General features: G+C 40.7%; 1 protein-coding gene across 2 annotated transcripts in view; it reads right to left on the bottom strand.

Moving 5' to 3' along the window:
• Nucleotides 1-6,203, bottom strand: part of LTK (leukocyte receptor tyrosine kinase) — a 96,055-nt gene extending 89,852 nt beyond the window's left edge. The window contains exon 1 of one of the 2 annotated variants that reach the window (XM_010413829.4): nucleotides 5,767-6,203. In XM_010413829.4, coding sequence (XP_010412131.1) covers nucleotides 5,767-5,809 — 43 coding nt within the window. In that variant the 5' untranslated portion in view covers nucleotides 5,810-6,203. The remainder of the gene's footprint in view (nucleotides 1-5,766) is intronic. The other variant, XM_010413820.4, reaches the window with a different exon arrangement.
• Between the last annotated feature and the right edge of the window lie 6,504 nt (nucleotides 6,204-12,707).

The following is a 12,707-nucleotide window of genomic DNA, read 5'->3' as shown; positions in this document are numbered from 1 at the left end:
ATTCTTGACTAACTCTGATGAGGTTGTTGTACAATAGGTTTTTAAACTCAATCAGTGCTAATGTCAGGGAGGTTTATACCTTCACAGGGAATAGAATAGTTCAGTTGGAAGGGACCTACAACAATCACATAGTCCAAATGCCTAAAATAAATATAAAGCCAGCTGGAAATCTTAAGTTTTTCACCAACAAGTGGAAAATTGTGTCAAGTTTCATGGTTTTACAGCCAGCTTTTTCTTAGGGAGCACATATAGAAAATCAACCTGAAATTCTCCTAAAAAGATAGCATTTGGCCTGTGGGTGAATATCTCACTGAAATTCTGAGCTCTTTATTTACTCAGTACACATGGCAGAGTTGCTTTTTCTAGGTGAGGAAGACTGGAATGTCACCTTTGTTTCCTTTTATGTCATTTCTCTCTGTTTCCATTTCTGCTCACGGGTCCAGTTGTGCTGGTAGGGTACAACTGGGAGAAGCCACAACATGGAGATACACCACCTTGAGGAAAGCAAAATGTTTCAGTGACACCCTGCTGCTTGCCTGGAAGCTGTAATCCTTTAAGCACTGCAGAGGCCCAGAGAGGTCCTGACACCACATTTGCTTAATTGTAAAGGTTCTACACCTTGACTTCCCTCCTGTGCATCCAGCACAAAAAGGCGGGAAGCTGACCTTCCCCAGGCACAGACCCTCTGTAACCTAGTGGTGCTGAACAAGTCACAGTCTGAAACAAAGGCTCTCTGTGTTCCTCCTGCAACACACAACACACCACTGTGGTCTGTTAGCACTCTCATAAGGGAGCTGTTCTCCCTACGCACTCAGAGTACATCTGTCAGCTACAAGTCACCTCTCATCAAACACTACAATTCACTCCTTTTCCAAGCCAGCCTGCTCTCCTACCTGCCATGGGTTTCATCTTTGGACATGCTGTTAGCGGGCCACATGAAAGCACTGGGTTTGTTACATGCCAGTAGACGAGAGAAGCAGAGGAGCAATTATAATGGAATGGGAGGAAGAGGAATTGTAAGAGGAAGGACTGATGCTGAGAGGCAGGAAAAGACTATAAGCCTGATCCAATTAATTAACATAATTAATGTCATTATTTTCCTCCTCTGATTTAAGGATTCAATACAGGAATCATGCTTACTCGTAAGAGTCTCAGATAAAAGTCTCCAGATACAGAAGGCAAGATGTTGCATGGCTGTAACTGTATTCCCGTAGATATCCATCAATTTAAGTTAACTATGAACCCTGTGGGCTCCTTCCTCTCCATATATTTCTGGAAAGAGCTCGCCTGCCTCTCCTTTCAGCAGCCACTTTGTGCTTCTGCTTTTACTAAAGGTTTGCAAAAAGTTACTTTTGTTTCTTTTATTTCTGAGAAACTTGACCCAATACCAAGCTACAAACAGTACAGTCACTGTCTGCATGTAGAGTAATGAGCATCAGCCTAAGAACAATCACCTGCATGCACAAGTCCATGCACAGATTGGAATGTGATATTATAAAATAACTGGACAGTTTTAATTCAGGATTTTCCAAATTACTGGCAAGCCCAAAGAGATTTTAAAAAAGCAAACCAAACAAAAACCTGTCACAGGTCAACCTAAAAATCTTCCAGAGCAGAAGTTTTATAAAATTTCACAGACCAACACACTTCAGGGAGTGCTGGACTAGAAGAGCTCATGTCAAAACGAAACATTTAATAACTAATCATGTTTTATGCTTTTGAAATAAATATTTCAGATTTCTGAATGCAAGGCTTTTCTGTGCAAAAGTGTGAAATAAAAAAAAAATAATTAAAACATGTAGATATATTTGAATGTCTCAGTACAAACTACCTGGTGCACACACAAAACAAATGACCAAATGTAGCAGCTCAAAACCTAGACCACTTTATGAAGCATTTCACTTTATTGTCACACATCAGCAGTTTTCACTAAATTAATTCAAGATGAAAATTTCTCTCCACTCTTGTCACAGATATCACAGATGCACTTCCACACACCAGCACAGCCAGCATACACTGCTTCACATATACAAGCAGGCTGAAGACAGGAACCCTCCTATCCTGTGTATCTGTTTAGTACTCCAGGGAGTGGGAGAGGAATGCTTTTGAAACTTCACTGGAGTGAGGCATCCTTTTCTCCAACTTTGATCTTATGGATTAATTAGAAAATGTGCAGCTATGTGACATGGACAGAAAGATGGATTTCTTCTATGGCTGCTCATAAGACATTGACTTCAGCTCTAAAGTAAAAGTACAGGTGGCTCACTACCTGATTTCTGCCTCCTGCAACTTAGTCCTCCCTCCTGATGCAGTTTAGAAATCCCTGTGTTTGCCTGCATGTGCTCCCTTACTGTGGGATTCCCATAGATTTATCATATCCTTTTCCACTGTATTTCAAAGACTCCTCAACTTGGTAATGTCCATGACTTAAAAAGAACTGTCTTGTTTTCATTTCAAGGCATCCACCCAATATTTGACTTTCAGTGACAGCCATAGCGCCTTGAATTGGATATTCGGACTGGGCACAGTGTATGGAGACATGCTGTCATTTGCACAGTAAAGCACTGTGGATACAACTCCTAAGACAAATTTCAAGGATCATTCGATGCTGTTCTGGTTGGAACCATTTAAGTGAAACCACTACTGCTCCTGTGTGCTACTTTAACTGAGCAGAGATAGGCACAAGAAGAAGAAAATAAGAGAGAAGTTCTTCGATGAAGAGACAAAAGAGAAGACAGGGTCCCATCCCTTTCATGCTTGACATGCTCTCCTCCAACAAAGGGATTCACAAAGCACTAAATGTTTGTCTAAGTGAAATAGAGGCACTGGTTTATTTTAAGTTGGCTTACAACAAAATAAGGTACTTCCATATCTTCATGCTCATGTGGACTGACTAAACTTAAGCCAGTTAATACTCCTTCTACAAAACAGGTCAACTCAGTTCTGAGAGGCAGATAAACCCAGGGCGAGACACAAAAAGTTTAGGGCTTCTGAAAACTGTTTGTTAGACAGATGCAAGCGTCCAGGAATGGGGGGTTCTTCATTGCCACACTGATACACCATTCCCCAAACAAAAAGCTGGCTGTCTTACTCCTAAACCCACCATCAAGCTTCCTATGCTTCTCTGCCTTAGAAAGGATTCAACAAAACCCAAAACCATAACTATTCACCAGGCTGAAATTTAACGTAAGTTACCCTATTCTGTGACATCTGCACTACAAGTGCTGGAAGGGACTGTAAAGAAATCCTGACAAAATGCCTCTGCTAATATTATCTCATGGACTGTGGTTATACTCAATAGCTAAACTCTGAGCAATGACATAAACCTGACCACACATTCAGAAGGATGGTTGAGGTTTGCTCAGTATGTATGTTCTGCTGTAATTTTGCAGATAGCTGGCTCTACACAATCAAAGGCAAGAGTATGACATGTGGCCAAGCACAGCCTGGTTTCTCACAGAAGAGGAAAGGACGGACCTACCCAGCCCTCACCAAGCTCAAGTAATCAAAAGAAAAGAATCCAATATGAAGGCTCAAAGTAACACTTGTGCTTAAAATAAAGGAAATTCTCCCAGACATTCATTTGGCAGCTTTTTTCACCTTATTCCTAACCACCTCCTGAGACCTGAGGTTAGTGTGCAACCTGAGCCTCCAAATGACTGTGAAGTGGCTTTCACACTGAACAATGCAATGCATACCTGTGCCCTGAGTCCTTTCCTGGTTTTGTTACCTTCGGTTTGGTGGTTCTTTTTCTGAGGGTTTTTTCCTACTGTCATTCTCTACAACTTCCTGAATTTTCTCATAGTGTCTTAATTTTTGCACCAAGAGGAGTTACAACATCCCCCAGTGTTTCGATGTGCCAAAAATTGTCAGTGGATGGGAACTCTGAAATCATCCTTTTATGACAGAGCTCATTAGAAATTCATATGCCAGCCAGGAAAATAAAAGAGAGAAAATAGGACCTGCAAATCCCTCATCACTTGGACCTTGGGCTTTCCAAATAAAGAGGGAAATGTAAAGCCACTCCAATAATATGCTGCAGTAAAAATTCTGCAGTGGAAATACAAGTGGACAAGTGGTTTTTAAATTAATTGACTATAGAGTCTGAGAGCTGACCATAATAGCCCTCATAGTGAGGCAAGGAACCCCCATGTGAAGATTATGACAGCAGCTACACAGTTAAATGCTCATGCATTGAAGTCTCACCCTGGGTGATTGAGATTATTTTTGGCAGAAGATTGGAGAGAGATTGTAAAATGTGCGCTTATTTTCATTTAGCTCTTTACTTACTCTTTCTGTAACACACCCTTTTTTAAATCTCTTTCCTAATACAGACCTGCTTCATATCATAGACTTGGATATACAGCAAATATAATTATTGTTCCTTACATTAATCTTACTTGCATGTTGAAAGCCACTCCACCAAAAACACTGGAAAGATACTTAGCAGTTCTTGATGAGACCACATGCCATAAAAGTTGAGGCTTTAGGGACATACAGCTCTGCTAGCATGAGGCACATTTGTCCTGGGACCCTTTGAAAGTAAAACAACCTCCTTCCTCCCAATAGAAATAAAAGGCCAGAAATAGCCTGAAATCAAAAACTCTGTGCTATGCCTTAACATACAATTGTAAATAGAACTAAATCATGAAACCTGCTTAGAAACTAATGTCCCAGTGTGTCTTCATATAAAAGTAAATATATGCAAGTTCATCATTTAGTCAGAGAGAGAAATGCACTGCGCTAGCAAGAGCTAGCTGTAGCGGCCAACAACCTGTTTGCCTTTCCTCCTTTCCTGCGTGGAAGTTACATGATCTGTTACACTGAGAAATACAAAGTGTCTCCTGATCCTTGTCTAAGGGTCAAGTTGTAGTCACTGTATCTACACTGGTGGTACTACTGTAACTGCAGATCTCTGAGAAGTTCAGCATGTCCTGATTGAGGCTTTTCTTTCCTAATTTGCTTGGCACTGTGCACATATAGTAAATGTGTCCCACTCCTACTTTATTCTCCCATCTTTGGTTGCATGCATGCTTCCACCTCCCAACTTCTCTCCTATTCCTGCAGCTTCCCTCCTAACATCTCTCTTCTCTCCTACTGTCACTTCATTTCTTTTGCTGTACTTCAGAACCAAAGCTGACAGTGACAAACAGCAGCACAAAGATTCCTTTCAAAACTTAACCTGAGAACCACTTTCCAGGTGGGAGCTCCTAAGTCCACCTTTTATAGTCCAAATATTTTCTTCTCTCTTTATCTCTGTCCCTCATCTCCCTGCTTAAACAAAGCATCCTCTCCAAACGACACCCTTTCCTGTAAGCAACCTTCTCTACTCCTGGAGCATTACTTTCACCCACCTCTCTAAAACAGCCCCAAAGAAAACAATCCAATAGCCAGAGAAACAAAATGGTCCTAGGGTAAAGCTGTTAGTTTCATGCTGAACCCTTGTACAACTACTGCCTGCATCCAGCCTCAGAGCCTCGACAGCAGCAGCTTTTCTAAAACTACAGATCACCTATTCATTTCAGTGAACAAAATTTACTTACAATCAATAACCATCAAGATTCATCTTCCCTCATGTCACGCACTTTATATATGTTTCATGCATGTACTTTCACTCCCCATCTCCCCTTTTCCCCCTACTGTTCTGAAAAGAACATTTTTCTGGTTTTAAAGGTAAAAGGGAAGGGGTAATAAGTCTGAGTCTCTGGGCAGAAGAGGGACTTTGCAAAATAAGGAGATAAGGGGGAAGAAAAATAAGTTCCTTACCCACTGCGGTGACCCACAGCACCAGCTGTGGTAGCCGGTTCATGGCTCTGCGGGGTGCGGGCTGGTCCCACCCGGGTGCGCGGCTATGGAGGGGATGTGCCAGGCTCTTCCTGCGGGCTCCGCTGGAGCTCTGAGACCGGGCTTGGGCTCCTGCTGCCTTGGAGGAAAATTCCCACCTCCTGCTCGGGAAGGCTCGTATGGGTCCTAGAGCCACCCTCCCTTCCTTGCCTCCTCCTCCTCCCGTTTTGCATACCGCTTCTGCACGATCAGCAAATCCAAAAGGCAGTTGCTTCAGACATGAACATATCCATCTATAAATTTGCAGGCATTAGTACTCACGAGGACAAGATGAATTCCTAATCTTACTGGGTTGTTCCCCGCTCTCAGTCTTCTCTTGCAGCTGGCTCAATAACACACACGAGATTCATGCTGGACTAAACTCAGCTTGTATTTAAGATGATCCCCGTGGCCTGGAAGTGTGTTCACTGACTGCCCTGAAAGAGAAATTGAACCTATTTACACAACCTAGATACCTTTCTTCCCTTAACTTCACTTATAACCACTTAAATCCAGAGCAGGACAGCCTCTGTTGGAAACACACAGTGAGGACCCGTAGCGCAGCAAAGTGTAGGTATTCCACCTGCGAGCTTAGGCATTCGCTCTTTAAACACTTTAATTAAAACTCCTTTTTCTTCTGGACCATCAGCATTTCAATTACACTAGTTCACTCTGCCTTCAATTGCTTTGCAGGTGTGTCTTTCCTTCGTGGGGAGTTTATTCTAAAATTGATCTTATTTTTATAATCAGAATGCATTCTTTATGACTAATTCTCCATGTAGATACTCTTACCCTGAATTAGGGGTGATTTAGTCCAAATTAGCATAATTTATTGTGGATGTTGTGAATTTATCAGGTATTATCTGAGTCTTGAGTACAATACCATTCAATATGTAGGAGCTGGAGGGATTTGGAGCTGACATGAACTAAAGCCCTTATAGGTCTGGTGGGCCTGGCACTTTCAAAGCAGAAGCCTGCATTCCATATTTAATTGTGGTTCACAGATTAGACAAAAAATTTAATTAATTTACTTAACCTTCTCTGAGTCTTCCACCAATATCTATGCAGCTCTCAAGGGTAGACTTTATTTTTGTATCTTAATCGTGTATTTGGATCTACAAACTTGCTTTTTGTTCAGCAACACATTGCTACTTTCAGCAGATTTACAGAGGCTTATTTTTGAACACAACCTGGATGATTTGGAAGTAAACATCATTCTGAGGCTTTCCTCTATGGCCACATCAATTACAAAATTATGGTAGCAATAAAGACAGATATTATTTGTTGCTTACTAGTTGAATTATATTAACTGTCTCCCAAGCAAAGTAATAGACCAAGACCAGATATAAAAAAAAGAAAAAAGCTGCCAGCTTTCCATCTCTTCATAAATAAATTTCTTGGCTGAGGCTCTGGGGTTGCAAAGCAGGTAATTTTTTACTCCCAATAGGTAAAAAGTAGAGGCACCTCAGGAAATTTCCATACTTATCTAAACCCTCCCATGAAGAGAAATGTAAATAATCTGTATCTGCAAGGAACTGGTAGCAGCAGCAGACACTGTTTCTGTTAACACTCAGTTTTAAAGAAATTTGTATTTTCCATGGTTATGCAACTGGTTTTCATTTAGTTTGGCAAAGAGAGATGAATTCCGAGGCTCATTACAGAAATGTGAGGCATTCTATAAAAAAGAGATAGATGCTTGTGATGCTTTTAAGCAGAGGGTAAAAGCAGGAGATAAGGTGACTAATCTCTGACCAACTGCCTCATTAGACACTTTTGAGAGGTTGAGCCCTGGCTAAGCAAAGTAGACCTTGGTCTATGGGAAGGTCCATAATTAATCCTCAACAAGATATCTGTCAAGTAAAGCTTCACCCAGACCAGACAAATACTGTTATTTTAGGGAATCAAAGATTTTAAAGATAAAGGACAGGATACAGAAAAAACAAATGTCGCGCAGTGAAAAACACAAGAAGATATACAGAGTATGAAAACAATAGAAGTCAGAACAATGCCCAGCATTTGGAAGGGGGACAGGAATTACAAGCAAGTACCACTCACCAGCAGTGTGCAAGTCATACAAGAGCATGCACAGAAAAAGCCCAACAACAACAAGGGAATGGCAGCAACACCGCTAGTGCAGAAGAAACCTCTGAAGAAGTAATTAGGAACAATGGACAATGCTGCATCATCAGAGAGCTGGACTGTCAGTCAGGAAGCAATTGGGACTATTACAAGCTTTTAAACTGGGCACTTACTCACTAGAGCACTGCCAGAATCTGGACACTAGCAACTGAAAAAACCCACTGGTCTTGAATAATGGTACCATCTTTGGCTCAGCAACACAGGAACAACCTACTGGAGCCCAGGAGAGGGAAGCAGATGTGCTTATGCTTATTCTTACATTTGTCTGAGGGCATCCACTATTGTAAACATGACACAGGAATCTAACCCATCTCAAAAATGTTTGGAATAGGGTTGCAAGAAAAGTTCCCACCGTGCTACCAAGAAAATGCCTCAGAACTGAAGGGAGATGAGGCACTCAGCTGCTAAGCAAGCAGAGCTTCAGCAATGAAGGTCTAGTCAGTGCCAGAAAAAAAGAAGGAGTTTTCACTTACATGTACACTCAGGGGACAAAAATTACAAACAGTGGGAAATATTTCCCACATAAAGGAAGAAAACATTGGAGAGGTGACTGATCCAAAATACATTTCTACATGGGACACAAAGCAAGGCAAATGTTCACGTAACTCCAACACCACCTTTGAACCACCATACAGTTCTGTCTCGGGCTGCATGGTGCATAGAAATATACAGCACATTTTTGATAGTATATCCAGTACAAAAGTCTGTATCATGATATTTTAATCTAAGAAAAAGATGAGAAAAATGCAGCAGAGATTTCATAAACCTTTCATGAGAAACAAGCTGTAGGGCAAAAGCTAAACAAAAATTCCTTATGATGGAAGTAATATCCAGGAAAGCAAGGTGAATGGGGTGAGATGGTACAGACTGGGCACACTAAGGTGAAGGAGTACAGACTCGTTTCAAACACAAAGCATGTAAAGAAATTTGTCCTCAGTCAGCCTGCCTTAGCACCCTAAATACTGGTCGACAAAAGTCTTTAACAGACATAGGATTTGACTACTATGAAAACATCTGGAAACAGAAGACATTAACCAAAGATATCTCAGTGACAGAGATGGTATCTAAGCACGAAACTAACTTGTTCTTGGATTCTTCTACTGAGAATATTGATCATTTTTTTAAAGTTGTATTGTCAGACTTTGAGACCGGTCACTTATCCATAAAACAAACTGGGTGTTAGTGTACATAAATAAAGAAAGAAGATTTGGCTTTACTCCATAGCCATTAAAGCTTCACATCTTCATGCATGGAAGAACTATGTAAGCTAAAGCTGATCATAAAACTCTTTACAGCCTAAGGGACCTGGAAATTCTCAGCATAACCTTTCCCATAAGCAAAAAAGCTACAAAAGTATTTTGGTTTCAAATATATGATTTCAGTGTTCCATAAAAACTAAGCAAGATCTGGTGATGGTTAGACGCTTGATCTCTGGATTACTTTACAAAGGAATTATGAAGAAAATATATCCAGACCCAGATTTTATGCCTGTTGCACACACAAGGTCTTTAAGAAAAAATATCTATCTGGTGTCAGACAAAATGTGAACTTTGATTGCTACAGACACTGCTGAGAGCACACCCCTGCAAAAAGTGATTGGGGCCAGTGCCACAGATAACACCAGTTGCTCCAAGTTGTGCATAATAGCTAAAAGTCAGGCTTTACCCCTTAAAATTATAATAGGTTAAAAGGGGTTGAATTTAATTAAGTGTGACTTTGTTTCAATGAAAATTAAATCCTCAGACATCACACAAAAAAGTGTAAAAAAAGAACATGCACAGAATCATTTACGGATTTAAAATCTAAAAACAGGACCAATGATGTTTTACACCAGCTTCAGATAAATAGCAAGTTTGAGGAAATTGTTGCAATGCTTGTTGCACAGGAGAGAAGGAGAGGTAAAGATGTAGGTGGTGGAAGGAGGGAAAAAAATCATGATGCTCTATAGCAAAGGCAGGATATATTTTCACTGCTGCTAGGAGAAAACAAACTTATTGGTGTCCTTAACTATCAAATCCATTCCTGTGTAGGAGAAAATCTAAGTCATTTGTCCATGATAGCACTATCCTTGCTGCATTTTAGAGAACCTGTGCTAGTAATGTCTGACAATCAGACACCTTTAATAAACATGAGATTTAGCAGTTTGCAGCGAAGTACATACAAGGCATGTCACTGTAAGTCCCCATTATTTCCAGTACAACAAGTCAGTAGAAAGCAGTGTCAAAATAAAGCACCTACTAATGAAAAATTATAGAGAGCGTATTCAGCTGTGTTAAATCAGAGCATGACACCAGCAAAACACGGCTTGTCATTTGCTGACATTTCATTCAATGGAAAATTGAAAACAAGAGTGCCTGTGCTACTAGGAATGGGTGTCAAGAGCCCTTGGGGACTTGTAGCTACCTAAGGAGACAGATGAGGAAAAACAGCAATCCAAAAATTACTTGGAGTACCTGGAGCCCATGCCATTTGCCCAAGACAGAAAACTCATACCTGTGAAAGCAAAACAGCCAAAACAACAGAATGGATGCCAAGACAGTTCAAAAGTTACAAGAGTACGTCACACAAGGAAGGCCACCCCATGAGTCATATGCAACCTTTTCTTAAGGGTTTAAACCTTTTCTCCAGGACACTTGACTTGGTGTTTGCAGTACCTGCCTTGGTTTTTCGTTAAAGAAGCTGTCAAGACGTGCTGTAAAAATATTTAAATAAGAAAATAGTGACTATGCAGTGACTAAACAATGCTGGCATTTTAACAGCAACATTAGTTGAGTGGTCTTGTTGATTGTTGGTGTGGATTAGACAGGCTAAATGAGTTCAAAGAGAATGTGTGTTGCATTTTTATTCTCTATAATATAGTCACAAAATTTTATTCAAATTCCGAGTCAGTCTTTTCTATAACCAGTCATATTACTGTTCAAGTAATACATTTTTGACAGTTTCAGATGATGCAGTGCCATCACCCTTCTAAGTTAATACTTTATTAGTGTTTCATGCATATTTCCAACATTCCAGCATGCTTATCTATTGTTCCAGCTTTGGATACTCTTGAATGGATTCCAGATGTTACTACTTACGCAGGTAAGTGAATCAAAGAATACTGGAAGGGACCTCAAGGATCACCTGGTCCAAACTTTATTGGCAAATGCACTATCTAGACAAGACAACCCAACACCCTGTCCAGACAAACCTAAAAAGTGTCCAATGTTGGGGAATACACCACTTCCCTGGGGAGATTATTCCAATGGCTGATTGCTCCTGTAAAAAATGTTCCTCTAGTGTCTAATAAGTCTCTCCCCTGGAGTAACTTGTACCAATTACCCCTCACCTTTTACATGTGATGCCTTGTAAAAAGATCTCTCTTGCAAAAAGAGAGTCTTCTTTTAGCCACCCTTTAAATACTGGAACATGGTGATAAGGTCTCTCCTAAGCCTTCTTTTTCAAGGCTGAACAAACCCATCTTTCTTAGCTTTTCCTCACTCAGCAGGCTTCTCACTCCCTTGATAATCTTTCTGGACCTTCTCTGGACCCTCTCCAGCCTGTCCACATCTTTTTTTGCATGGCAGAGACCAAAACTGAGCACAGTATTCCATGTGTGGCCTGTCAGACCCATTTAATGTCTTATTAAATCCCATGGGTTTAAAATCGATACATTCCTTTAGGTCTAACAACACATTCAAGATTCAGCTTCTGTACTGAAAAGCCCACAAAATTCTGCATTACAAGTGGGCAGCACTATAGAAGTCCAAGCAGTTGATCAAACCAAACTTCATCAGTTCAGACTTTCTCCATGAGAATATCAATAGGAAAGTATCAGAAGTAATGCAGACATACAGTAGCTGTGCCTGAATTCAGAATGCCATGGAAGACTGAGATGTACAAACTCAGCTTGGAGGCAGAAAACAAGCTCTTTGCTCTCTCCCCCTTTCAATTATGAGTCCAGCTGTCTGCCTGTCCTGGCTGAAAAACACAACTATGAGTGTGACTGACAATTACATATTGGAGTCTGAGGAGAAGCTCTTCTCATTTGCATCTGATGACTGGGCACCAAAAGACAGAAAAAGACTTTCAAAAATGGTAGGAAAAAAGAGCACAAAGAGAGAAAGGATTTTATAAGCTTGCTGCTCTGAACTGATCATGTGGCTAAGTGGTGTGTAATTGTGCACTGTTCTAAGGAATCAAGATCAAAATTTTCTTGAAGAATCACTATTAATTTCTGTCATATCTGAATTCCTCCAGGAATTCTTCTGGTATTTAATTTCTGGGCTAGGAGGAGGCAACTAGCTGCTTCGTTCTTAGCTTTGTGGCTCAATATTTGTAGTTGAGTCATCAGCACTCAATCTGCTGCATCATCATCATCATGTGCAGGATTGTGCCAAGAGACAGATGTGGCAGATGATCAGTATTCACAGTTTGCTTTGTTGAGGATCAACACAAAGCCCAGCAGAAAGCAGTGAGGATAAGCATTAGTTCTGCTCTTGCCTGCTCCTTGTCCTACCTCTTGAGCGAGAGCAACATGTCTAACAGTGATGCCTGCCTATTACTACTGAGATTTTCAAGGGTGCCGTTCAGGTGACTCCTGGAGATCTCTAGAACACCCTGCCTCAAGCAAGTTCCTTCAGCAGCTTTTGTATTTTACACAAAAATCTCTCAGCCCTTACAAGCTTTTTCCTGTAGAGGCTGTTAATGCATCTATTATTATATTAAGCATCCATCGTAACAACAGTTTCTACTCAGACTGCTCA

This window comes from Corvus cornix, chromosome 5, assembly GCF_000738735.6.
Source record: "Corvus cornix cornix isolate S_Up_H32 chromosome 5, ASM73873v5, whole genome shotgun sequence".
NCBI classification, from domain to species: domain Eukaryota; kingdom Metazoa; phylum Chordata; class Aves; order Passeriformes; family Corvidae; genus Corvus; species Corvus cornix.
Note: the sequence above shows the minus strand (reverse complement) of the source record. Positions and strands in the feature narration are given on the sequence as shown.